General features: G+C 38.5%; 2 protein-coding genes and 1 long non-coding RNA gene across 6 annotated transcripts; 1 reads left to right on the top strand and 2 right to left on the bottom strand.

The window, feature by feature from the left end:
- Positions 1–1,675: 1,675 nt before the first annotated feature.
- On the bottom strand, positions 1,676–6,177 carry hebp2 (heme binding protein 2). Of its 2 annotated transcripts, none has more exons than XM_007552833.2 (5): positions 6,068–6,177; positions 5,767–5,920; positions 4,491–4,626; positions 3,766–3,946; positions 1,676–3,295 (listed from the first exon to the last, which is right to left on the bottom strand). In XM_007552833.2, the coding sequence occupies exons 2-5, from the start codon at positions 5,839–5,841 to the stop codon at positions 3,109–3,111; spliced, it is 579 nt and encodes a 192-aa protein (XP_007552895.1). In that variant the 5' UTR covers positions 5,842–5,920; positions 6,068–6,177; the 3' UTR covers positions 1,676–3,108. The 2 variants fall into 2 exon arrangements, with proteins under 2 accessions (XP_007552895.1, XP_016527394.1); XM_016671908.1 differs by having other exon boundaries at positions 5,767–5,912; positions 6,068–6,164.
- Positions 6,178–6,921: 744 nt separating this feature from the next.
- On the bottom strand, positions 6,922–16,427 carry cmtr1 (cap methyltransferase 1). Of its 3 annotated transcripts, none has more exons than XM_007552831.2 (24): positions 16,038–16,427; positions 15,030–15,131; positions 14,619–14,779; positions 14,322–14,480; positions 14,136–14,228; positions 13,965–14,036; positions 13,577–13,671; positions 12,713–12,785; positions 12,413–12,611; positions 12,188–12,306; positions 11,962–12,058; positions 11,740–11,872; positions 10,449–10,628; positions 10,308–10,364; positions 10,160–10,217; positions 9,890–9,958; positions 9,667–9,798; positions 9,429–9,554; positions 9,248–9,339; positions 8,911–8,979; positions 8,713–8,760; positions 8,467–8,579; positions 8,266–8,374; positions 6,922–7,928 (listed from the first exon to the last, which is right to left on the bottom strand). In XM_007552831.2, exons 2-24 carry the CDS (start codon positions 15,124–15,126, stop codon positions 7,793–7,795), a joined length of 2,487 nt encoding a protein of 828 aa, XP_007552893.1. In that variant the 5' UTR covers positions 15,127–15,131; positions 16,038–16,427; the 3' UTR covers positions 6,922–7,792. The 3 variants fall into 3 exon arrangements, with proteins under 3 accessions (XP_007552893.1, XP_007552894.1, XP_007552892.1); XM_007552832.2 differs by having other exon boundaries at positions 16,221–16,427; XM_007552830.2 differs by having other exon boundaries at positions 16,281–16,427.
- Positions 16,428–17,667: 1,240 nt separating this feature from the next.
- On the top strand, positions 17,668–19,627 carry LOC103138582 (uncharacterized). The gene is made up of 2 exons (XR_476293.2): positions 17,668–17,893; positions 18,875–19,627. It is a non-coding gene; the product is annotated as an uncharacterized LOC103138582 (long non-coding RNA).
- Positions 19,628–26,074: the final 6,447 nt, after the last annotated feature.

Genomic DNA, 26,074 nt, shown 5'->3' with positions numbered 1-26,074 from the left:
TGTGTGTGTGTGATGCAGGGCCATCTGGCTGCCTGACGCACCAAATCATATCCTCATTAGCACCGTGGTCATGCCATGCTCCTCGGTCATCTGGAAAGCTCAACCCCCTCCTCTCCTTTTTCCTCTTCTGTGGGGTCATCAGTTACATCTCCTCCTGGGCATCCTCGTTAGGGATCTGAGCAACAGTGAGCCGTTCTGACTCCACACTGTCCACCAGTTCAGTAAAAAACTTTAAAAAAAACAAAACAAAACAAAAAAAGCTTTCTGGAAGGTATTCTCAGAGGAACAGAAAAACAGATCTCCTCATACAGTTTCGAGTGATTCAGCAGTCACCTGTCCTCCACAAGCTGCCTCCATCTGGCCATCAGATGGGAATCAATACCCTCCCCTCCCGGCTATGATCACACTCCAGACGCTTCCTGCTGTCCTTCTGTTAGCACGTGCATCTGCGCGGCATCTTCACAGGGTGCGACTAAAAAAAAAAAAAAAAAAGAGATCAGCAGAGTAATCTGGAATATTTCCAGCCATGCGACATACTGCAACCTGGTCAACATGCTGCTCCGGATCCCCAGTGTTGGAAAACCAGTCGGTGTTTAGGTGCCATTTGAATTGTTGATCACTTACCTTGTTTTTTTCTTCTTCCTCCAGGAGATGCTAGTGGATTTTAAAAATGTACACGTTAAACGTGTTAAAATCTTGAAAGGCTTTTAGGGAAATGTGATGTCCTGTTTTCCTTGTGTGTCTGGTGTTTTAGTCATGCTTCAAAAAGGAATATTTCACTGTAAGATATTGACACATATGAGATTTATCAGGTTTTAATACATGCAAGCTCATTTGTGTAAACTTGGTCACATTTAGATGACGAATTAAAACAAACACTGAGCATAACATAAGAAAAATGTGTTGCACGTCATGTAATTGACGAATGGATTACCCATTTATGCATAAAGTACGTAGCCAGGGTTTTTTTTTTTTTACACAGTCTGGGAAATTATTAAATTCAAAGTATTCAGAATAAGGATGGAAAAATAAATATTAGCACGGCTGATCTTTCAAGATACTTACATTTTCAAAACTTTATTCCTAATCTTGTAGTTTAAATTTTTTATATCCTGTCATCTGTTCATCCATCCATCATATGTCAGCCATTTGTCCTCTCATAGCCAGCTGGAACGTCATCGACCACACAGTAATTATCCAATGGCAGGCTTGTAACTGTTTGGTCCGTTGAATGCAGGTGGCAACTTTCAAGTTTCAGTTAATTCTTCACCAATTCCTCCGCGGAGTGGCAGCTAAAAATGCCCGACTCTGGCATTGAGATTGAAACAGGAATGTTATGTATTTGTTTCCAGCTACGCCTCAGTGGGCACCTTAAATTACATTAAACTGAGTTTGTGTTCTAAAAGAGAAAAACAAAAAAACAAAAAATTCTGCTGAATGTCTGAACATGATATTGGGAACAATCCAGCCATAAATAAAACGAGTGATTCAGCAGAGACGAAGCTTAGGAAGACGAGGGCAACACGAACAGCGGCGAAGATCTGATCCGGCCGATAAAAGGTCACGATGGCCGGGAGTGTGGAGGGCAATCAGAACGTTTTCACATCACAAGTTAAATGTCACCAAATGAATTGTGGAGGTAAATGTGATAAAAGTTAAAAAAAAACAACATGAACATCGATTAGTTCTCTTTATTACTGATGAAAACGCTTTACATTCAACATCACATTGGAAACAATTAATCAAGAACATTGCATCACACAATTACTCATATAAAAAGCTCATGTTAGTGCTTATGACTGCCTTCCTGTAAATATTGGCAACACACTATAAATCTAAAAGTGTTGCGGGTTTGAGTCACACAGCACCACCTGCTAACTTTACATGCCTTCATCCATCACCAGCTCCAGAGAAAAATGACAATGAGTTTTCAGCGGTGTGACGCGTCCAGAAATAGTGACTCGGTCATTAATCATAATGGATCTGATGGGAGAGGCTGCGGCTGAGGTCTGAGACCAGATAAGCTGGGATTTCTCAAAGCAGGGCCAAGTGATGTAAAAGTATAAAAATATGAGTCAACGCGAATGATCTGTGTTCATTTTCCATTTATCAAGACGTTAGATAACAGACCGAGCGGAAAGAAAAGAGAACCTTGGTAGGTCTGGAGGAGCTGAAGAGATTCACAGCTCAGGTGGGAGAATTTGCATGCTCTGAATGAATCTGGCCATTATGGGAGAGTGTTGAGAGAAAGGAAGGAAGTCCCTTTTTTTTTTTGTCTGCACAAGCCATGCAGAGGACACAGCAATGATGTGGAAGGGGGAGTTCTGGTCAGGTGAAAACTATATGGAGGCGTTTAGCCTATATGCAGAGAGCTTTGATAGGAAGGTGGGGTTAAACGTCTTGGGCGGGGTGGACTTCAAATTGTGGTGGAGGTTCACAGCTAAACAGTCAGAGCTCATTCATTTGTTAGAATCGGCCAATTTCTACATCTGAGTCCAATTAAATGTGGCAAAACTGGAAGGTAAATACCATAAAAGACTTGCAACAGAAGGAAGTTTTTTTTTTTTTTTTTACAAAATATTGACCCAGAAATGCTGCCAGACTGTTTTTGGTAAAAAACAAAAAATAAAAATTGCTGTAGTGTGGCAAAAATGGGAAAAGTTTGAAATCATTTTCAAGTGTTGTTGAGCATCCTAACGAGAGATGGGACAAGATTTTTGGTCTGTTTTTTCCCAGATGGAGCAACAGCAGCAGATGCTTCATAAAACCACACTGGCCCCTTTCATATTTATTACATGTTAACAAATTGTTCTGTTAGTTAATAAAATCTCCTTTTAAACCAGTAAAACAACACTCACAATCAAAAGCAAAAATTATGTTATGCATGTAAATTATGTAAAAATTATGCAAGACAAAAAAATAAAACATCAAGGCACTTTTTAATCCAGTTAGCGCCACCTGCTGGACATGTAGTACCAATCACTGCTGCATCTTCCAAGTATTTGGTCTTGTCATCAACATCAGTAAGTGCTTTAAAACGGTAAATTACCGACTCATGCTTTTCAAACATTAGTCTGAGCGTTTGTTAAGTTGCTGCTAGGTGCAACTTCACTGCTGCTCTGCTTTCTTGAGGACCCACACCTCGTTCCTGCGGTTGGTCAGTTTGAAGGGGCTGTCATATCCGGCCGTGTAGTACGGCTTGTCGACAAATTCGACGCCGTCCCTCTTCAGGCTCTCCAAAAGCTTCAGCAGCTCTTCCCTCTTCATGTTCTCATTGGAAAAACCACCATAAGTCCTGGAAATAGGATCATGAATTAGAATTTAAGCCCTTTATATTTGCGCGACTATATCTAAAAGAAAAATAAAGATGCACATTATTTGAATTATTATTATTTTTTTTTTTGCTAAAGAGGTGATTTAATATTTGGCACGTACAACAGATCTAAAGTAAGGTATTTCACATGCAAATTAGCTGAAATTGGGCATATCCCTGTCCACTAGATGGCAGTAATGTGCTTTCAACATCAACCTGGTTTGAGTTACAAAGGTTAGAAACGCCAACTTGACTGGAGGTTTGATGTGAATGATGCAATGTTCATCATGTTGTTCAATCAAATACCAGAACCAGATATGCCATTAATTCAATTAATTACAAATCAACAACTGACACTCCATGGCAACCAGACCCACAAGTCTTTTTGCCAATGCTACCAGGACAGGAGACATCCCATCTGCGTTTTTTGGTTTCTTGCCAGTGTCCGTTACCTGACGTATGCAGTGAACTCTTTCCGGTCCTCCAAGAACACGTCGGGGTCGGTGGGCTCCGGCGGGTTTTCCTGAAGCTCATCTGGGATGTAGAAGGACACGGTAAACTGAGATTCGCAGGCGGGGCCGGCTCCAGGGTCCACGCGGCACGTGACCGGTGCCGTCATCTCCACCTTGGTCTCTAGAGAGGGAGGAAAAAGCATGCAACAGGTGCCCGGTTTGAGACACGACGAGCTTTTGTTGGGGGGATATCGGGTTCGGTTGCTTGTATCAAAACTTTGTTGCAAAACGATCCCTGACCAGATGGTGGATTGAAAAGATTAAACCCCGTGTTTACAGGCAGGACTCCAACCTCTGACGCAGACTTCAGCGTAGAACAACACAAACAATATATAACATCATCAATAATGCTACTGCAAACTGCTGAGTCACACAAAAGCAGCGCTGCCGCCGCAAACTGCTGAGCAGGAACTAAAGTGCCCTTTCTCTTGCATTTATTCATCAACTTCTTTGTCTTGAGCTGCAGTTTATCTGCACGTTTCTTCACTTGACTGGTTCTTTCTAATTAAGTGTCTAATATTCTGTAAAGTTCAGTGCTTTGGATAAGAAAAAAACAAAAAACATCTCTCAACAATGGATGCACAAAGTTACAACAAAATATGGTGGCTTATCCCCCCCAACCCCCCTCTTCTCTGTTCATGTGACAAAGTTTCACACGGACTCACTGGTTTTGTTGTTGCCCTGAATGTAGCGGAAGAGCCTGCGGAAGCCGGTGCTCGTACATTCATCACCCTGCATCCCACTCACAGTGGTGCTCATCCACCTAGTGGGATGGTAGGTGCGGATCTCATAGTCCTGACCCTGTTAAACAAAGACCCATAGTCATTAGAGTTGAGGCTGGTGGTGTTTTCACTTCTGGGCTATGCATTTTCTTTTCAAATGATCACAATATCATTAATGCTTCCCTAAAAATAATACATGGTTAAAGCGGTTTTTGATCTTCTTTCAGGGGGCATCTCATCTTTACATACTTCTCCTGATTGTCACCTTTGAACAATGAGATCCTTTTTAATTCGTTGTTAACTCTATGTGAACGATGGCTTTAGCTAAAGGACGGACATGAGTAAATGTCTAGAAATGCTCAGACTTTATATGCAGCTTAATCAGATTTAGCAAAATTGATGACAGGCTGGACTCAAGAACACTGAAAGTTGGATTTGAATGGGAAGGTGCTTCAACCATTCATTAGTTTAAATAATTTTTTTTTCTTCCTCTAAGTTGTTTTTGTTGTAACAGATTTGGTCATTTTGGTGTGCCGATAGTTTGAAATCTCTAAAAACTGCAATTTCAGTACGGCTGCATACACTTTTTATATTCACTGTATGTAAACACAGAATATAGTGACTGTATGTCTGTCAGTGTTTAAAAAGCAGACATTATGCATACAAAAGTTGTACACAATGGTAAATATAGTATATTGATACAATTTTGTTGTTCAAGTCCCTTTTTCAACCAAAACTTTTTTTAAACTAAAATTAATTTTATAGAACAAAATGTTTGCAATAGTAAAACTGAGTTTAAAACATAGCACCATTCCTATTTGATCTAAATGTTTTACTCAACTAAAAACAATTCTATGTAGTATTATTAAGATCTCAATGACATATTAAAAAGAAAAAAAAAATCCCCAAAGTGCAAAATGTTTCATGTTCATGGTGCATATTTACCCAACAGTGAGTAACTAAATAAAGCCTGTTAGGATGGAGAAAAAGAAAATGAGAACCATTTTATCTGAGAACCAGATAAAAATGGTCCTTAATTTTTATCTGAGAGGTTCAGTCAGTGAATGTGTTAAGAGATAATAAGACCAGCTGTTGAATCATGTAACTGTGAACTGAGTTCATCTACATCATCCAGAAAAGTGGTCCCATGACAGTCGGGAGGACAGATCATTTAAAGGTCTGAAGTTCTGGTTTTATGGGCCAACTGAGAATAATTTACCTTCGGCTCCTCTGCTGTGAATTTAGGACTCTGCAGTCCGGTGGAGAAAAAAGTTTGTCCCAGAGCTTTCAGCATGACCGACGGGCAGCTTCTCCTCAAATAAGAGAAAATCCTCAAATCTTCAGTTTTCAAACTTCTGGAAACAGCTGAAGATCTAAGAGTGAAACCGCACAAAATGAGGTTACATCATCACCAACAACGCCCTGTTTTTAACTTCTAGCTTGAGTGTCATTATCCCCAACTTTAGATACATCCAACTGTTTCATTTCTAACATTGCTGCAAAAATAATGAAGCAGTTACCTATCGATAAGCGCGTTTGATCCTCTCCACGGTGCAACGAGCAATGTTGCGTTTCACAACAGCGCTTCCTGTCACCGACCCTCTGACGTCTGATTGGTTGAGTGACTCAAACTTCAAAATAAAAGACCCAATTGTTACATGTTCAAAATGAGTCACAGGATGAGTTACAAAACTGGCGATTTTGGCAGGTTTCAAAATAATGTCAGTCATTTTAGATTTATGTTACTTAAAAATGGTTTCTTGGTGCAAAACATTTAAAAACATTTCATTCAGTTTAACCAACAATGGTAAAGAAGTGTTCAAAAACCTTAAACAAGGTTGTTGTGGAGACACTTTTTATTGCATATGTCACTGTCAATATGGAGCAATTTCATGCTAGCATCAAATTTTCTTTTAGTTACTTAAATGGCCTGTTGTCTTGCTTTCAGCATTATTATTATTATTATTATTATTATTACGGATATTATTGACCCATTCAGAAGAGCGACAGAATTTGGGTATTATGAAACAAAACATTTATACCCAAGAGACAAAAAGCGATGGATCGCTAAAAGTTCCACACACATTTTGGCCCTTTAAATAGTATACATTTTAAATAATGCTCCACTACAGCTACTTCTGTTTTATACGTTAGCATTGTAAAGTTTTTCATTGAAATTATTTCCTAGTGTGGCCTTTATTAACCCCAGTGAATAAATATATCAAATTAATAGTTGGATTTTTCAAAAAAATAAATATATAAATAAAAAAAATTAGTATTCCATTATTTCACTGCAATAAAAAATACACCTATTTATAGATTGCAACATAAGTTATGGAGGGCAAAACAGGTAAAAATGAAGCTCTAAAATATCTTTGATTATCTGACTTTAATCTAGTTTCACCAAAGTGTGGTAACAGTGTCTTCCCTTTATTCACTAACTTTAGTATTTACATCCAACAACTTGAGATTTCACTCAACAGAAAAATAAGTACATTGCAGCATTTACAACAATTGTCAGGCACAAAAAGCGAAGGAAGTCAAACTTAAAAACAGAGTTTTAGGTCACACACAGTGAGCTGCTACAACCAGGCTGGGAAAAAGTGAGGAAAAAGCAGAGCTGCAGCTGGTTTTAGTATCCAGCTTCATCTTCTGTGAAGAAAATGAGTCATGGCATTACAAGTTGAACTTGTATTTAAGTTTTAAAGAAGGCTACACTGACAATACAGACACTGATGCATAGTTTAACCATTAAAATCCCATCTGTCATTGATAAAGTGATGTATGAAAGCACAGCGAAGTATATCACCTATCAAGAAGTTGAGAAAACACAGATGCACAGGAGAGATCAAGGCATGGTAAAAACAACAGCATCGTTTTCATTGTCTCCATATTGTGGTGTAAGGCAGAATGATTCAGTGTAGTTCACTGAGGGCGGAGGAAACATTGAGGAAGCAAACTGGTTCAAAGGACAGCCAATAATTCATACCTTCAGTTAAAAAAAACTTCCCTGAAAGTCATCAAAGCAAGGAGCTTGATAGTGGTCTTAAAGCAGTTTAATGAATGAACAATAAGTTGAGTGGCCACATAAAAAAACGTTTTATAATCTGAAGACTTTTTTGTCCTTTTATTGTCAAATAAATAATGATCAATGGATCACACGGCCTTTTCCGAGGCGCTCCATCACTTTGTGCCTCAGAGGACGGTCTGCAGCTGACGAAGCTCTTGAAGGTTCATTACTTTGCTCAGTACTGGTGATGTTGATGGATGAAGGTTAAAAACTCCTTTTTGGACAGTTTCTCTGGGTCCGTTCGGGTCTGGGAATCGTGGACGATGACCCCTTCCACCCAGGCCCAGAAGAGTCGCTCAGAGTGACAGACACTGAAGAATTAAAACAAACCAGATATTTCAGAGATGATCAACTTTTCTTACATTTATTTACTTACTGTCTTTGATTAGGATTCTATGTAGCTGACCACCAAAAAGTTGTGCAAAGTTATAAGCGGAAGGAAAACAACACTTGGTTTTCAAAGTTTATCACAAATAACAATGTGGACTGCAAAGCTCCACTCTGGGAACAATGTTTTCCTTCCACATTACTTTCTGTTGGTCTATCATCGCCAGTTAAAGCTTTTAACACTTCACACCTCTTCGTCTTAACAGGGTATTGATACTTTTGCGATGTATCGTAGGACTGAACAGAAAGGCGTATACATACCGGAAAGGAGCAGCAGCATTTGGTGGCATATCATAAGTCGATTCCTTGGTTAACTTGTTATAGAAAAACTTCTTGTTTGAGTTTTTGCTGTATGCCATCGTCCACGGCTCTGAAGGGTGACAGGAAGAAAAACTGAGTTTTGCTTTTATTTTTATATTTTAACACATCCACTGCTAGACATTGAAAAGCACAAATACTCACCATTGACAGTTTTAATGATATAGAGGCCTGTGGGAAGGAAGTGGCGGTCATCTCTGCCGGTGTAGGACAGACGAGGGACGCCTCCTGAACTCTTGGTCATCTTCATCTCTAGTCTGAGGGACAAAAAGAGATCAATTTGCATCGTTGGAGACAATTTCTTATGAAAACAAATAAAATAGCACTGGTCTTAAAGAAAACACAGAAACCCTATAACTACAGGTTGCCAATGGGAGATCAATTTTTTACCTGACAAAGATTTTCTCCATTTCCTCCAGTCTGTAAACTTCCTTGACTCTGGTTGGGAGGAAAAAAAAGCATTTCAAGCTTTCAAATTTGAGATGAATTTTGACAATAAAATGTAATATACTCGTAATTTAAGTGTAATGTTTTCCAGTCAAAAGTGAAAGAAGTGGTAAAAATGGCTGAATTTGGTTCGGTCGTCACCTGATCGGGTTCATGTCCGTTCTGCTGGGTTTTGCCACCGCCTTCACAAACTTCTCAGCCATCTGGATTCTGCACATTTTAAAAACCACAAAGCATAAACAAGAAAATTGTGGCCAACAGTAACATCTCTCAGCTCTTTTCACAGGTTTTTTTTTTTTTAAGTTGCGATTGATGTCTGCAGTACAGATATCACTTGAGGGGCCAAAAACACACATGTATGTTCCCAAGAAGAGAAACGTTCCGATTCCTAAAAATGCTTTGAGTGAATCCAAAGCAAACAAAATAGCATGTTTTAAAGATAAATCCAGATGACTTTGTAACAGAGCCGACATCTTACCGCTGGTTGAAATGCTGATCTCTTACATCAGTGCCATTAAGAATCAGTGCATCCATTACATGGACAGCACTGATTCTGCGCTGAGCTTTACCCTGAGAACCAGACAGATGGTGTTACATTTGATTCTTTTTTTTCCACTTGTTTTGTCTTTATAAACATTAAGATTCGGCCCGGTTCTCACCTCCCCTTTCAGTTCTTGAACAATCTCCACGCTAAGGAGTGTTTCCCTTGGCAGCTCCAGCTTGAAATTTTCAATTTTCTTCCAGCGCAGGGGCATTTTCCCATCCCACGTGTATATCTGAGACTTCTACACAGTCAGATAGCAGAGAATGAGTTTTAAAGAAAGCACATAATTAGCACTCTGCTAGTGCTCTAGATATAAATAAAATATACCAGAAACCCTGTCCCTTCAGACCTACCCCCAGCGCAAGCAGGAAGATCTGCTCTCCGCCTCCCACGATGCACCTGTAGTCAAAAATTTGTCGCAGCTTACTGAGCGTCTTGGAGTCCAGAGGAGTTATCTTACTCTGGAACGCATCGACATCTGAGTTCTGAGGCAGAACAGAGGAAAGAAAAATCACTTTAAACACAACATTTGATCTTTTTCGAGATACAAATATGTCCATATCTTTCATGTCAAACCTTTGTCAGCTCATAGAATTTGTTTTTTGGGTCGGAGGAAGAAGGAGCGACTCTGGCTTTGTCTGGTACCTGGAATCAGTAACCAGTTAACCATAAGTGACAGTATAAAACAACAATTATGTGGAAAATAAAAAAATAGGAAAATTAAGTATTCAGCTCTTTCAAAAGAAATTTATACATATTGATGTCTACTTTTTTTTTTAAATTCTCTCTGGAAACGAAGGTGTTCAAAATACAGTCAATCTTAGAGTTTACAGTTTCTCCACTCACCCCCCAAAGCTTTAAGCACTCCTTCCTGATGTCGGCTTGTCTCGGCTCCGAGAGCGACCTTTAAATATGGCAACACAGTCGTTGTCAGACATGACAGTCATCTGATTATGAGTTAACACAAATATTGCACCCAGTTGTGTTTGCTTACGGGTCCATGACGTAAGCGTGGATCTTCGCCAAGGCCTTGATCTGGACTACACAGAGGCTGAAGTCACAGCAGTATTCAGTCTTTGTCAGGAATGTTGTTAAACAAGCAGCTGGTAAAACACGTTGAAAACGGCGTCCCTACCTCTCGTTGGAGTTGACCATGAACTGGTAGAAGTCTGTGTCGTCCTTTATGATGCTCAGTGGAACCACCTCTGTAACATCGTTGTCCCTGTTCCTGAGCTGGTTCAGTTTCAGGTTGACTCTGAACATGTACTCTCTGACTGCATCCGAACCCGGTTTCAGACCGCGGCACACGATGTACCTGAACGTCACACGGAGACAAGACAGTAGCTTCTTTACTTAAAGGAGGAAACTGTACCACAAATATCTGACCAAAAGCAAAAAAAACAAAACAAAAACAAAAATAGATTGACTAATTTAGTTAATTAAGCTTAGTTTTAGGTCAATCTTGCAGACAGAACTGGCAGCGACAGACGACAAGGAGGTTATTGATGGAATCTAACTGGACTAGTTTAAATCATGCATACCTGAGAGATGGTGAATTTTTTTGGATATATAAAAACGAGACAAAAGTGATCATTTATAGTTTTTAGCACAACATTGAAAGAACTAGAAAGTACTGATGACTCAAGGTCAAAATTATTTACACTGCACATTTCTAACAACTCAAGCTGGGAATAGTGCTTTAAACAATGTGGCCAGCACTTGTGGCTCAGACTTATAATTAAAAGCATTTCTAAATTCAAAATTTCAATTGAGCTGCAGTACAATGGTGACTAATATTTAGGCCAACTGCTATTATAACAGGAAACAGAAAAGTATAAAGAGATAAATAGAATTCTGTAAGATATTAAGTATTAAATAAAAATAAAAAAAACCCCAAGCAGTGGTGACAAAACCAGCCTTAAATCACCTCTAGATCTTAGTCTCGTAAAACCTTTATAAGGTCGATGTTCAAAGCTACTGAATATGGAAAAGGTTTACAACACTTCAAATGCTCTAAAACCACTATTACTTTGACCATAAAACCTCTGGAGTGTGCAGCTTATTTAAGTAAAAGCTGTAGTCATTGGTTTTTGTCCCATAAATTAGCACCGAACTACACTCAGTGGGGTTAAAACAAAAGTAAATAATGGTGTCAATGAATAAAAAAAAAAGATCAATCAGACAGCTGCAGTTCATCCAAAATGCTGCTGCGTGATTCCAGGCCAACAGCAGGAAGAAGAAAAAAACCTCAGCGGATCTTAAGTTGTTATAACCATAAAAACCCGACTTTGAAACCCGGTTACTGATCTATACAGAGATTCATTGTTATGAGGCCTAAATACTTCTCAGGTATGAGCAATCTAGATGCCTCATTCCTGAGTTCGTCACAAATAAACTCGTCTGGATCATTTTGTCACTGAGCCCACCTCTCAGAGTTGGCTGGCCTGCTGGTGACGGGTTTGAAGAGAGAGATCCTGTCGAAGCAGAGGTAGAGCAGGTACACCAAACCCACGCTGAAAGGAGTGAAGAGGTCAAAGGTTTTACATACAAAATGTCCACCTGGAAGGAAAAAGAAAAATAATAGATTTATTTAGAGAGAGCTCCACTATTTTGTTGAGTTTTCGGAAAACATTTACACGCACTTGTACCTGTCCTGAGAGTGGAGAGGGCAGTGAGGAATTGACAGAGCAGCAGCTGCTTGGTGAGAATCTCCTGGATGTTCTCCTGGCCCTCCACAGAGAAACCCTACCAATGCCAGAAATCACATCAAAACCGATCGCCAGCTGACTCCACTGAAAGCACCGGGCTTACCGTCATGTTTCTGAAACGTGAGGAAAAAAACCTCAGGCGGTTATTGCTTAGAAGTCGTCTTACCCCGTCTGCCATGAGGAAATGCAGCCCTCTTCTGTCCGTGTTCTCCATGACAAAGTTACGAAACGCGGTCACGTTTTCAGGCAGAGTAATGTCACCATCCCCGTCCACTCCACCCTCACCTGAGACGCACATGGCACAGGTCAAGCTTCCACTGAATCATTTATGATCTCGAATATAAGACGCCTCTCTTCTGCCCTCCGAGACGTGACGGTTTTATCAACACACCGTAGTAAGGCTCAAACAACTCGCTGGGCGCGGCGTAGAAATCCTCCAGTTTGAAATCGCACGGCCCTCTCAGCGTCATCCCGAAGCCTTTAGCGTGCCAACGTTTCCTCCACAGGATGTACTCTGAAAAGCCGCCGGGCCCGGCACAGACGTCGCCAAAGTACAGAAGCTCGCCCTCGCGGTCCTTCACCAGGGATTTCTACACAATACGAGAGAGTTTATTTGATCGATGTGCTTATGTGGGTCTGCGTTTTGTAACCAGAAGTTCAATGCCGCGTGTATTAGGCGTTATATGCTCACCCCTTGAGAATCTTTTGGATTGGTGAACATGTAGTCAAAGCAGTGATCGATGTTGGCCATTTTCATGGCTGCTCTAAATACAGAGAAAGCGTGACGAGATGACAAAGCGGGAACATTTTTAAACACAAAATTCCTTGCTTTTCAACATTTTTATGCCATTAAAATTGTAATTGTGGAATAACTGGTTAATTACTAAAGGTAATGAAAGTTATTACATTTAGTGAATAACTGGTTAATTATGAAAGGTAATGAAAGTTATTCCATTTAGTTTTTGCTTTCAAGGCGTTTGGATCTGTCATAGTGGCTACAGCTGTAGCATCTTTATAAACCTTGCTTCACTGTTGTAGATGTGTTTTTTGGGCTCAGAATGGTTTATTTTTCTTTTAGAGAAAACGTAAATCAGCAGATTTATCCTACTGTCAAAATCTCTTAAGGAGACTTTCCATACTTGACACATCTTAAAGGTTTCTACCATGTGGTATTTATAGATGGCAATTCTCTATCTGCCCGGCTTTTACACTTTCACTCTGTATTTTCTCACATGCTGCGTTCAGTTGAGAATATAAATGAAAAAAAAGGAGAACGTTAATGAACATACAGCTTTGATCTTTCACTGAGTTGTCATGCAATTAGTAAAAATTAATATTTTTAGAAATAAAAATAATCTAATTACTTTTTTAAATGAATAATTTTTAAATGACAAATGAGATAATTCTAATTTGTAAGTATGTTTTGTAACCTAAAAAACCCCTATAATTTGGAGTTGGACAAATTGAACTTATACAATGGAGCAAAGATAGAAAAAAAATCTTTTTTTTGCCTTTTTTTGGGTTTAAAAAAGAGCAGCTAGTGATAAACCTTTACCTGTTGAGAAAGATTCCTCCTCTGATCGTCTCATAAGGGTTCGAGCGTGTTCGGGCTCTCCTCATCTCCTCGCCCTCCAGATTGTCAAACACCGTCTACATACCGCAACATTTTGGATTAAGACGATAAAAGAACCCAACACCATGAAAGTTTAACAATAATGCATAAGAGAACATTTTGGGGGGGATTTTTTTACTGAAGACAGCTTAGGCTTGAAAAGTTTAAAGACTGAAATGTTCTTTGTAGATGAAATACACATAAATTATCAGGACAAAACTTCTCTTTGAGTTTAGTACCTGGGTATCCCATAATTAGTCAATCTGCTTTTATTTCCTTCAGTTCTGATATTACATCAGACATAATAAACAACTGGTATTTTCAATATCACCTTGCAGCGTAGAAGCGTGTGAAGAAGATCTTCTGTACAAAACTCTGTTTCATCCTCAATCTTTAGTTTTCTCTGCCAGGAGACAAAACAAAGACTTAAATTTAAATAAAGCAAAAAAAAAAAAAAACAACAAAAAAAACAAGAATAAAAGTGTCAAAGCTGATAAATTACCGGTCCCAGAACCAACCAGTCCCTCAGCTCATCTGCATCTGGGGTCTCTGTGGTGCATTCTGGAAACCAGTCGACTTTCTCAGTTGCACTGGGCTGTGAGGACAAAGTTGAGATCTTTGTTCCAATAAAACATGTCTAAAGAAAAAGTGGTGAAAACAACAAAAGGTGACCACTGGTTTCGCTGACCTCTGGTTCATCCCGCCAGTCAACATTGAGTTCTCCCTGGAAACCCTGCAGCGTGAGCCCCAGGCCCCTCCTTCCACGCTGGGTGGAAGCCTCCACGATCTCTTTGCGCCCCTGGCTGAACTTACCCAGACCCTCTCCTTCTCTAAAGCCCATTTTTGCCTGTGGAAGAGGACATGATAGAAACGTTATTAAAACACAGCATTTAATCACTCTTCTGAACAATCTGACTACAAAGTAGTAAGTTTTCAGAAATCTCAAAATATCTAGACATATAAGATGAGGTTTTGATTTGATCACCATGAGCTTCTGCGACACGCTGTTGTACATGGAGAACTTCGAGGAGGTCTGAGCGGAGTCGTCGTTGTCTTGGGCATCAAAGGAGGATGTCGATATGGACGGCATGGAGAAGCTCGGCCTGTGATCCTCCTGGTCACTGAGGGAGTCATTTTGGCTCGAGTCTGGACAAGAAGACACGTACAAATAGAACAATACGTGTGTGTCAGTCTATGAGGTTTAGGATATTATCACTTTTTGTTTAAAAACATCTGGAATTGACAGATTTAGGGCAAATTTAGCTCATCAAATCCATACTGAAAACGTGCAAAAAGCACATGATGTTAGTCCGGTTAGCACACAAAGAGCACTTACTTAATTCTTTTAAACTGCCATCGCATTTTGTTCGTTAATGGTGAACATAAATTTACTTACCTTGTCTAGACAATGACTCTTCATCTGAGCTGCTTTCTTCGAGCCGCCTCTTCGTCCCCTGCAGAGGTGAATATGTTGCATCTGCTCTTCTTTTCATTATAGCTAAAAAACAAAACAGAAGAGCAATGGTGAAAACAAAAACTGTTTCAAGTCAATGTGATTTCAACCAAGAATCACTGCTAAAAAAAAAAAAAAAAAAAAGAGAAAAAAGTTCTGTAATGGGATTACAACTGCAGCATATAATCACCAGGCCAACAACGAACAATTGTGAGTGGACGTTTTAATCCGTTTCACTTTGCGAAATTATGGATGAGTATAAATAATCGATTGAAATTTTGAATACAAACACAAGACAGACACAACTGAAATAGAAACCAAACACTTCGCTCATAATAAACTTGTAGTATGTAAAATTATATAATTTCTTGCTCCATTTTCCATGTTACTATTGACATCACAGTGAGGAGATTGAGTGTGTAAATATGGGGAGACACAACTGGGGACTGTCGTTCTAATGCAGAGTGAAATGGAGATGCACCAATTTATTGGCCAGCAATTGGAATTAACTAATTTCCCCTTGATAAGATCTGACTTGTGACTATCCTAACATATACTGACTTTTTTTATTCATGTTTTATTTTTTAAATGTAAAGAATTCACATAACACATTTTTATGGATATTTTTGAGTTTTCATGAAAGCAAGGTCATATTTTAAGCCTAATTATCTGCTATGTTTGAGCAAAAAGGATGTACTATTTATTTTCCAGGATGAAAATAGTTAAATATAATTTAAAAAGGAACAGCGTGTGTCTAATATTTTTTTCAATAATTGCAAGCACAGAATATATGATACTTTAATAGTAAATTTTAGTTTCAAATTTTTAAGGCTGTTTGTGTTACTTAATTGCAGCTAAACAAGGAATAAAATCCCCCTTCTCCCTCCAATTCAACAACTTCAACATCCCTGCCAGGAACTGCACACAAACAAACAACAGTCAAACCATTACCTATCGATTATGTGGTAAATGTATTGAGTACAGGCCCATGTCAGTCCCCGTGATATGTTTTTGTAGAAAACACCAACAGGCGTAAACAAATGTAACGGGCTACTGCAGTCTGTTTTCAATGAAATGAAACTACGCAGCATTAGCCGTTAGCGTGCAATGTTAGACAACTATTTTTTGTTTTACCAGCTCGGAGGGGGAAAAGCCTCACTCTTCTGAGGGGAAATAACACCGACTGGGACTTACTGTCATAAATGTTTCAAAACGTTCGAGTAAGAATTTTATTTTGATAGAAAAATGTGCCAAAAAAGCAGTTTCTGAAGTTAACATTAGCCCGCTCTCCGTAAACAGAGCGTCCTTCTTCTCAGACGGACGCATAGAGATGACGTAACTTCCGAGAGGCTCCCAACACAACAGCATGGAGTTTTTTTTGTTGTTTTTTTTAACTGAGGTGTTTTGTTCTTACAGCGTGTTTATAATTTTAAATTTTCTCTTCCTTAGATTACTTCTCAGCCGTAAGTAGTGAAACAAGGCTAAATGCTCGTATGATGTGGCAAAATATTTACAGTGGTTTTAAAATACTGCTTGGATACAAAACGTGTTTAAAATACTTTAGTTTCTTTCCTTGTAGTTTTTTATGATACGTATTTGTAATGTTTGGGTCTTAAGAATCATTTTAAACTGCAACTTGTTTATTTTTTACATTGAAAATTACAAATTGCCTTTCAAAAATATTCATAAGACTTGTATTTGGGAAACTATTTGAGAAACTAATTGAATCGAGTTATTGAAATAAATTAAACTTTCAATAAAATTTGAATGTAATATGACTGTAATTTTTAAAGTGGAGGAAATAAGTACAAGCAGAAGTGCTATATGTGGCAAAAATCTAACATTTTAAACCACCATAATCACAGTATCCCCCACATAAAATAGTGTTGTCAGCATCATGCTGACAATATGATGCTGTCCTTGCTTTCTTCAGGAAGGACAGCAATCAGTATTAATCAGGATAAATGGGTAGATGGATGGGCCTAAATACAGAACAATTCTAAAATAAAGTAGTAGTTATAATAATAACAGTAACTTGTTAGAGGCTGCAAAAACTGAATTTTTTCAAAAACAAATTTCTGCACAAAGAACTCTATTTTGTCTGTTATATTATGAGTGTTTGTTTTGATTAAAAAAAAAACTTCCTCAACATTTATGTTTGTGTTTATTTTCATCTGTCTGAAGTGACTGGTGGACTTCTGCCATCACAGATGATGAATAGGAGTAGAAAATGTTGTTTCAGACAGCTGTGCCAGATTCCTCTGTACCACTTTCAGAATGGGAACAAACTTTAATTGTTCTTAATTGCTAAAACTACTTAGCAGTGTCCCAGTAGACGTCACTGAAGTGGAGCTTTGTTATCCTTTGTTGTATGTTAGTGTATATTTCCCTGCTCTTAATTGGTGGACAAAAGACTTGGAACATCTATCCCAGGTATAATAATCCACTGTGTCGCCAGTGGATCTGCTAATCCATCAGTGACACAAATACACACACACACACACACACAACGATACGCACAAACCTTCCAGCTTACGCAATGACAATACAGCCAAGGTTTATATACAACCTGTAGGGACTGGATTTCCCTAGAGCAGATCATCTGATCGAAGTGTTCTTGCCTGCAGACACCGGGGAGAGCTGTTGTTGCCTCCACGCAAAGACACAGTGGGATACAGTTGCCCCGCAGCAGCTCCTGAGGGCAAGTTGCAGAGGAGTTTTGTGGCCTCAACTGTAAAGCACCAAAGGGAGCAAGAATGTTTTTTCGCATCCCTCGCCTGACCCCTGGATATATCAGATATCTGCAGGTTTGTGTGATGCTTTCAGATGCTCTTCTTGTGTGGATAGATTTCAGATCGCTTTAGACTTCGCTGTGGCTCTACAGTGGCAAATCAGGGATGGAAATTCCAACAAAGCCTGCGCTGAGTCCAGGAGTTGCATATCTTTTGATTGTTTTGAATGAAGAATTATGTGGCTGTGAATAAATTATGCTGCACAGTATTGTGTTACTTATCTTTCTATGCACCTTATGCATATTTAAAGTCAATTTTTTTCAACTAAAAATACAAATTTTGGTAATCGACATAGCATCTTTTAGAAATTTCTGTCTAACAACAACCCTGATTTCCAAAGAGCTTACATTTGTCTGAGTCATGGCAGGATTAGGATAGAGAACCACAGTAGCCTGTCTTTAAATGGATTTGATTTGAAGTTGTCTTCAGGTCGAGCAAATACCCTCTAATTGGATCTCTGTTGCAGTTGCATCAAAGCCATTTGTCCTGATTGTTATTTCAGACACATGCAGATGAACCTTAGAACTCTAATGTAAATGTACATTTAAAAGATTGGAGCGTCGGTTTATTTTTTGTGTTGCTGAGATGTTGTTCTGAAGTTTGATGCAGAATCAAACATAAGTGAGGATGAATGAACTGAAGTATTTGTTGTATGTTCTGATGAGATTCAAAAAGATGTAGGTGGTTTGAATTTAGCTTTTAGAGCAAGCATTTTTACATTAAAAAAATAATACAATCAGGAATGCTTTTTGGTGTCCTGTATCTGCTCAAGCTTCAGAAATAACTTACAAAAACTTGCAAAACATCTTCCATTTTCAAAGAAACAAAGTCAAACAGACATTGGAAAAGACCAATACTGGAATTAGACTAATCTTGAAGGGTCACATTTTTCAGATTGTTCATTTGCCAGTGGCAGAAAAGACATAGCTGCAAATTAGTGGAGATGGATAGCTCTTATACTCCTATATTGTTTTTTTTTTCTTTTTTTTTTTCTAGACCCAGGCAGCCCAGACGATGCTGCAGAGCCGGGAGAGCACTGCCACGCCACGCCTGGCCCTCCTGATGGGTCTGATTGGTATGGGTTTGTCCGGCTACAGCTCCCGCCAGCTCACACTCCACTGCAAGCCGTCCACTCACCTCTTCAGATGAAAGAGATGAAGGAGACACCAAGTTTCTTTTGTATATATATGCATATATATTCATGTGGGTTATTTAGAAAGTATTTTCCTTGTGACGGTTGTTTTCTGGATTTTGAAAAAACCAGACAAAATCTTTAGAGATACTGATGACAGAAGTATTCTACCATTTGGCAGTTTTCATTCCAATCTTCAGTCTTTGAGTCACAGGTTTTATGAAATTAAACATGATTATTTCCCAAAAATATCAACAACTGCAAACTTACTCATTGTATATTTATGTTGCTGTTTGCGGTTTCCCGTTTTCTGATTCAGGTTCAACATTTACCGAAGTTCTAACAATTTAGTATTATTATTTTGTTGTGTTTGGACTGACAAGCGTGTTGCCTTACAGTTTTGTTTAAATGGGTCCCAATAAGAGGTACCTTTATTTCTTCTGCACAGCAGAGTATTTTTTTTGTTGAATGTTAAAGATGCACAGACAAAAGGAAAGGCAGCTAATGATGTTTCTTTGGAACTTGGCTCATGTTGCACTTGGATCCTCAGCTCTCCCGTTTTCCCGTGCCTTATCATGGGATTATTCAGTTAGAAGTCGCAATTTTGCAAAAAAAAAAAAGAAAAAAAAGAAAAGGAAAACATTAGTCGTGAAAAAAAAAAAAAAAAAAAAGAAAAGGAAAACATTAGTCGTGATGCTTATCCAAAGACATCCTATCAGAGAATCACCATGCTGTGAAGACTCATAACAAAATCTCAGAAGAGAGAGAGAAAAAAATCTACTCTGGTCAAAATTTTAGAAAGCTAACAAATATGTACTCTTACACTTATCTGTGAACGTTACCTGTATAAGTAGCCATGCATGTGTTTCTTGAACACTAAATGAGATTAGTAGTGCAGGACATTGAGTCCTTCCTGCTTATTTTGTAAGGTGGACCTGGAGACAACCAGCCGGGCTCATTTGTTGTTGCCGAGCAGAGAAACCAGGACAGCCATCCTGGATGCCACCTTGGGTCAACAGGTGAATCCGCATGGATCTCTCTCGGTTGCACTCCAAATATCGTAATCTGAATGTAGATGAATGACCGTTGGAGGTCTCTTAACAAAAAAATGTACCTTTTTGTCGCTGTGTACTTGTTTGTGCTTGATGCGATTTTTAATGGAGAAAATGAACTTTGACAGCACAATGAATGTAAATAGGAGCAGTTAGACTATAATTGTAATGATGATCATATTGAAACCTCTTTGCAAAAGCAATGAGAAGGTTATGCCAATAGCATGACTGTAAAAGAAAATGTAGCATATTAACAGGTTATGATAAGTAGGGTGATCCCTAAAGATCTTCTTTAGATATAAACAATCTTAAGACCAGCTTACAACTGAGACATGAGAGGAAAAAAGTGTAAGGAAGTAGTATATTTATAGGGACACTGTGTGATTTAAAAAAAAAAGAAGTTGTATTTGATAATGCAGTAACGTATTTGATGCAGGATTGTGGTTTGAAGGCATATAATGCCTTCGCTACATATATTGAAAACAAAGCTGTTGCACTAAGAGATTTAAATGACAGTGCTTATGCTTCCTACAGCCAATATAAGACTTATCGCAAGTTTACTGAAATCTGTGCAGTAAATAAAGTACATTTTTTAAAAAAATGTAATTTTTCAGAATGGCCTGTCGGTTTGCCCTTACGGACCCGATGCACAACAAAGCACCTTAATAAACATTGTGCGCAATTGTTTATGTTTCAATAAATCATTAAAAAACCTCAGGTAAGGGGTGTGACTTGTGTTTTCTGTGACATCTAGACATTGGCCTATTTACTAGTTTGCTAAAACTTACATGAAAGAAGGCAGCAGTACCTGCTGTGTCCACTAGATGTCAGCATGCGACACGTGTATAATTTGTCTCTACTAGTGTGAAGATTTGACAGAAATGAAAGTAAACAGATAAAACAAACATGTTTAAAAAGGGGGACTATTATATATTATAATTTTAGAAATAGAAAATTATTTTTGCCCAAGTTTAAAAGTCAGTATAGAATATGAATCTATAATATCAAGAGTGTGTCTTTCTAATTTATTTGATGTATAGATAATATCAATTTGAAGAGTACTGCAAAATGTAGTCAGTGTGATGTAACAATAAATCACATCTGTAATTGAGTCTGACCCAATTACAGACATAAAAAATACAATTTTCCGCTAAATATAATGTATAATATCGCATTCAGAAAAAAACATAGAGCAGTGGGCGCCAGCTTCAGTAATCGAGCTATACCACCCTGCAACTTTTGGAAGCATCCCTTTTCCAACTCACTTGTCTCAAATGAGTAGCTAGCTCGTTAAAAGGCCTCTGCAGAGCTGAATGACTGATATGATGACTTAATTCAGGTGTGCTGAAGCAAGAATGTATCTAAAATATGCAGGATAGTGACTATTCAGGACTGGAGCTGGAGTTGGGCGTCCTCCCCTCCCCCCCCACCTGACCTCTTGCGACCCCTTGGAAATGTGTTTGTTTCTAAATAGCAGCCTGATTAAACATAGTTTAGCTTAAGTGAGCTGATCTGCTCACCAGGCAGTCAGCTCCAGAGTTGCTAGTCGCTGCCACCTGATGCTGGAGGCTTAGGCGTGGAGTTCTGACCCAATTACGGACGTAAGCTGGTTTAAATAAAGGCAAACTCTGTGGCCGAGCGCTTGCATGTCAGTTCAAGTGTTACAGTTCTGCCACCTACAGCTTAGAGGTGAACGCATGGAAATATACTGAGTGAATGCAGCACATATGAGTTCCTGATGTCGGCTGTGACCTGCTCCTCGGCTGACGCTCAGACACATAATTAGATCCATGTGGTTTGTGCAGGTGGAGACACAAGTAGAGCTAGACTTTTCTTTCTTTTTTTTTTTTTAATCAACTTTCCCCTCCTTCAGGTAAGAGAAGAGTCCCGGACAGAGACAGCTTCTTTCTTCACTCTCTCCATGTTAACAGATGTGAACACATACAAACAGAGGCCCTTTGTGTTTCTACTGCAACTCATTCAGGAGGCTCTTGTTACTCTACCTTGCAGGGAATGACAAAGAGCTGAATGTCTTCACTGCAGAAGAGGAGTGAGTGTGAAGTTGTGTTGGCATTTGTTTTTTTTTTGTTTTTTTTGTGGATTTTATGTGTCTGGACAGATTTCCCTCCTACTTATTACACCTAAATTATATATTATAACACAAAATCACTGGTAGAATGTCAGGCTATTCAAAGACTTTATTGAAACAAAAATGAGAAGAATGTAACCAATATGCTTAGGTCAAAGAGCATTGAACCTGCTGCAGGTCATATTGTTGTTCACAGAGAAAAGCAAGAGTTTGTCTGATGTATCACTATCGTGCTCTGTGCAGAGCCTACGATTTCAGATTTTCAAGGATCAAGTATCCCTATAAGATCCAAGACAACTCTTCTGTTCTGCTGCTTCAGAATCCTTTTCAAGAGGGAGTTGGGGGGGAATTATTCAAAATCAGCTTATAATGTTATTCCCTCATCAAAAACACGCAGAGTGTTGCTTTGATCATTCATGCATGTTTGAGAAATCCTATAGCAGCCATTTGGGGGTCCTTAAACGCTGATAAAAATGTTCTACTTATTAGTCCCTAGTCAAGCTCCCGTCCCACAGAGCATCCCCACACAGCTCCTCTAGACTAGCGGCAGCAGCAATTAGCAAACACCTGGCAAACACCATTTTATAGCCATTTATGGCCATAAAATGGCCATTTTATAGCATAATCATAAAGCAAGTTTTTTGCTTTATGTGTTTTATTTACTTATTTGCTTTTGAAACATACTTCCATCAAGCCCAACCAGAATCAAAACAGATCTTGGTTAAATCAAAATATCTTGAAATCTAAATCTGCATGGTTCATAAGTAAACTTGACATGAACTGCACTGCATAAGGCCAATTTATACTAGCTTTGTTTATAATAAACATTAACGGTTGTGTGATTCCACATGACATCTTATCTCCAAACACTGAGAAGGAGGTAAATATCCTGAGACACACCTAATCTATTTTGGGTTTGCAGTCCATGACTGATGAAGCTTGACACAAAATTACCTCGTGGTAAATGGTGACATTTACTGTGCTTAACCAGATGATTACATGTCCAAATTAATGCTTTTATTAAATGCCCTCAGTTGGATTTATAAGAAAAGATGCAGAGGAAGAATGTAGCCACTAAAGACACATTCAGCCCTGTGGGCATCTGCCTCACTAACCAATGGAACAAAGAGTTACCTTTACTTTAAAAAGCTGCTTAAATGTGTAAAAGAGCACGTATTTTCCAAGTTCCTTTGCATGAAGAGCGGTATTACCACCTCACTGCACCGCCTCTCTCTGACCTTTTGCTATTTTCCTGCAAAGCTTTTTTTTTTTTAGTTTATCATTCAGTTCTCCAGTCTTTACAACATCCAGCAGCAATTACTTCAGCTTTGAGATTTCCTGCCAGAAAAAAAGAGGAAATATGTGTTATTGTCACAAGAACAACAGTTAACTTTAATAACTGTCATAAAAAGTACACAAACATGTTTTCATCAAATTATTATGGAGGGTTGTTCTGGAAGAGAAACTTACGTTTAAGTGCATTTTCTTATTTTTGTCTTATTGACAACGTACAATAAGACAGTGTTCGGTTTTCAACTTGCCACATCAAACCTTGAACCTCAGCTCAAGGTTTGATGGTGGACCAACACAAAGTAACATATAAAGTTGAAGAAAAGTGACTGGTGGCTTTCGGTATTTTCAACTATTTTGTTCACTAGATGTGCAGAGTCAAGCTCCAACACAAATAAGTTGATGATTTATAAAATGCGCTGCATCACTTCAGTGAAACCTGGAGCGTCACTCGGCAGATCCTTGCCATTCACTGCAGCTTAACTGAGTCTCTGAGGAACATCTTTGTGACTTGGCTTGTGAATGTAATTAAAGCTCTAATCTCTTTTCCTGGCTAACGGCGTCCCGACGTGATGACCTCAGAATCTCATCAAGATGTTGCTGAGTCACAGTTAATCTCAGCTGGCGCTCGTTCTGTTCACAGCATGACATGAACATTAGTAATGTAACAAGATGTACAATAAAGTAAGAAAAAGAAAGAAAACAAAGTCCATTAAAGCTACAGACAGAATACATGTTCATATAATTTGCATGTCCTTTTTTTAATGGACTTTTTTCTTTAACTTTAAAATGACACCTTGTCCTTTTATCCGTCTCATTCTCATGTGACAGAATTATAATCACACTCGCTTGAAAATAATTACAGGGCCGTCTTCTAACGACTATATCTTGGTTTTGCCAAAGACGTCTTAAGTTTTCCAGATCCTCATAAGGCAAAAGTAAATAACTACAGAATGAACTGCACTGCCAAAAAGATGACGAACTCTACTTTGAAATAAAAAAAAACAACACACACACACACAAAAAAAAAAACTAACTCTTGAGTATCTGATCAGGTGTTGAACATGTGTGTTAAATATGTCCGAGTGTGACTGTAAAAGCACAGCGGACAATCCCAGCTTTGTTTCCTCCATGGTGGCTTGACCCTGTCAGATTTGACCTGGCGTCTCAAACATCAGAGCATTTGACGTCCGAGTTGCTCACATGTCACCTATGAAACCCGTTTGGTTCAGGAAGATCCACGAAGAGATCAGAACAGCTCAAATCAGGTCCCTACGGGATCCTTGGGTGAAGATTTGTTGTCCTATTGTCTAACATTTTTGGTGATGTTAGACACCAGAAATGTTTCAGTTTTTATTTCTTTTTTATTTGCTTTGGTTTTGTTTAGGAAGTGAGGATTATTCACAAAACTGTTAAAAAAAATTTTTTTTGTGAAAATAATAAAAAAAAAAATCAACCATGGATTACACTTTTAATATTTTCCCCTTTTTATGTATTTAAGGGGTATGTATCTGAAATCTGTTAACCTACAGCAACTTAGCCTGTTCTGCACAAATGTATTTATTCTAATTTATCACATAACAAAACTATGATATATATGTGCATGGGAAAACAGGCAAGAACAGGAGCATTATCTCAGGGTTCATGAGTCCACGGTTTACAGTCCTAAATTCAAATATAATTAAATTAGTGGAGGTCAAGCACGGGAAGTTGTCCAGAGGAGCAGACTCAAGCAGGCTGAAATGAAGAACATAAACAGTTTCAGGGGTTTCTTGTAATTCCACCAGAAGACTAGAAAAACTAAAAAAAACAAAATGACAAAAAAACAGAAAAACATGGAACTGTGAGTGAGCAAGATCGACCAAAAAAAAAAATCAGTGACATAATTTCACAGATATGTTTTGTGGAAATTAATGTCGAATGAAGTACTTCATTCAATGTCGAATGAAGTACAAATGAACTCACTAAAGACGTATGTGTAGAAAAAAATAAAGGCAGGAAATGAAGCATATGCTGTACGAGAGTCAATATCCAAATATCTGGAGCACAGAAATGTACATCTCCTGTTAAGAAACCTTTTGATCTGTCCCACGTTTCATCACCTTAGAGCCATAAACTTTGGTGAATGTGATACATTGACACAGAGTATTGCATAACAGTAAAGTGGAAGCAGAATAATCGACAGCTTTCACACTTTTTCTCAAATAAAAATCTGAAGTGAGTCTCCACCAGCTTTCATCTACAGCAGAAAAACAAAAACAAAAACCCACCGTCCACCTGAACTGACAGGCCATCAGTTTAAATGGACGGTGGGCGTTTTTGTTGTTGTTGTTGTCGTCTTAGAAAATAAATTAAATAGCTTTGTAAAATGTTCACAGTTTGTGATGTTGTTTTCTTTTAAAAAAAAGAAAAAAAGAAAAAAAGAAGACATATCACTGGAAAGGATGACGACAACCTAAAGAAGTGATTAAGGATGGTTGTCTCAGACAGTAACACCCACCTAAACTTTAAATTGGTCTTTTTGAAATAGACTGGGATGGGAATGCTGCACCTTTAAGAGCTCTAAAATGAACAGTTGACAACGTGAAGGCCTCAGGGTTAAAGGTCAATGGCCTCCTTAATGAGTGTTGATA

Source organism: Poecilia formosa, unplaced genomic scaffold, assembly GCF_000485575.1.
Source record: "Poecilia formosa unplaced genomic scaffold, Poecilia_formosa-5.1.2 Scaffold53, whole genome shotgun sequence".
Taxonomy (NCBI): domain Eukaryota; kingdom Metazoa; phylum Chordata; class Actinopteri; order Cyprinodontiformes; family Poeciliidae; genus Poecilia; species Poecilia formosa.
This window is presented reverse-complemented; position numbering and strand designations above follow the sequence as displayed.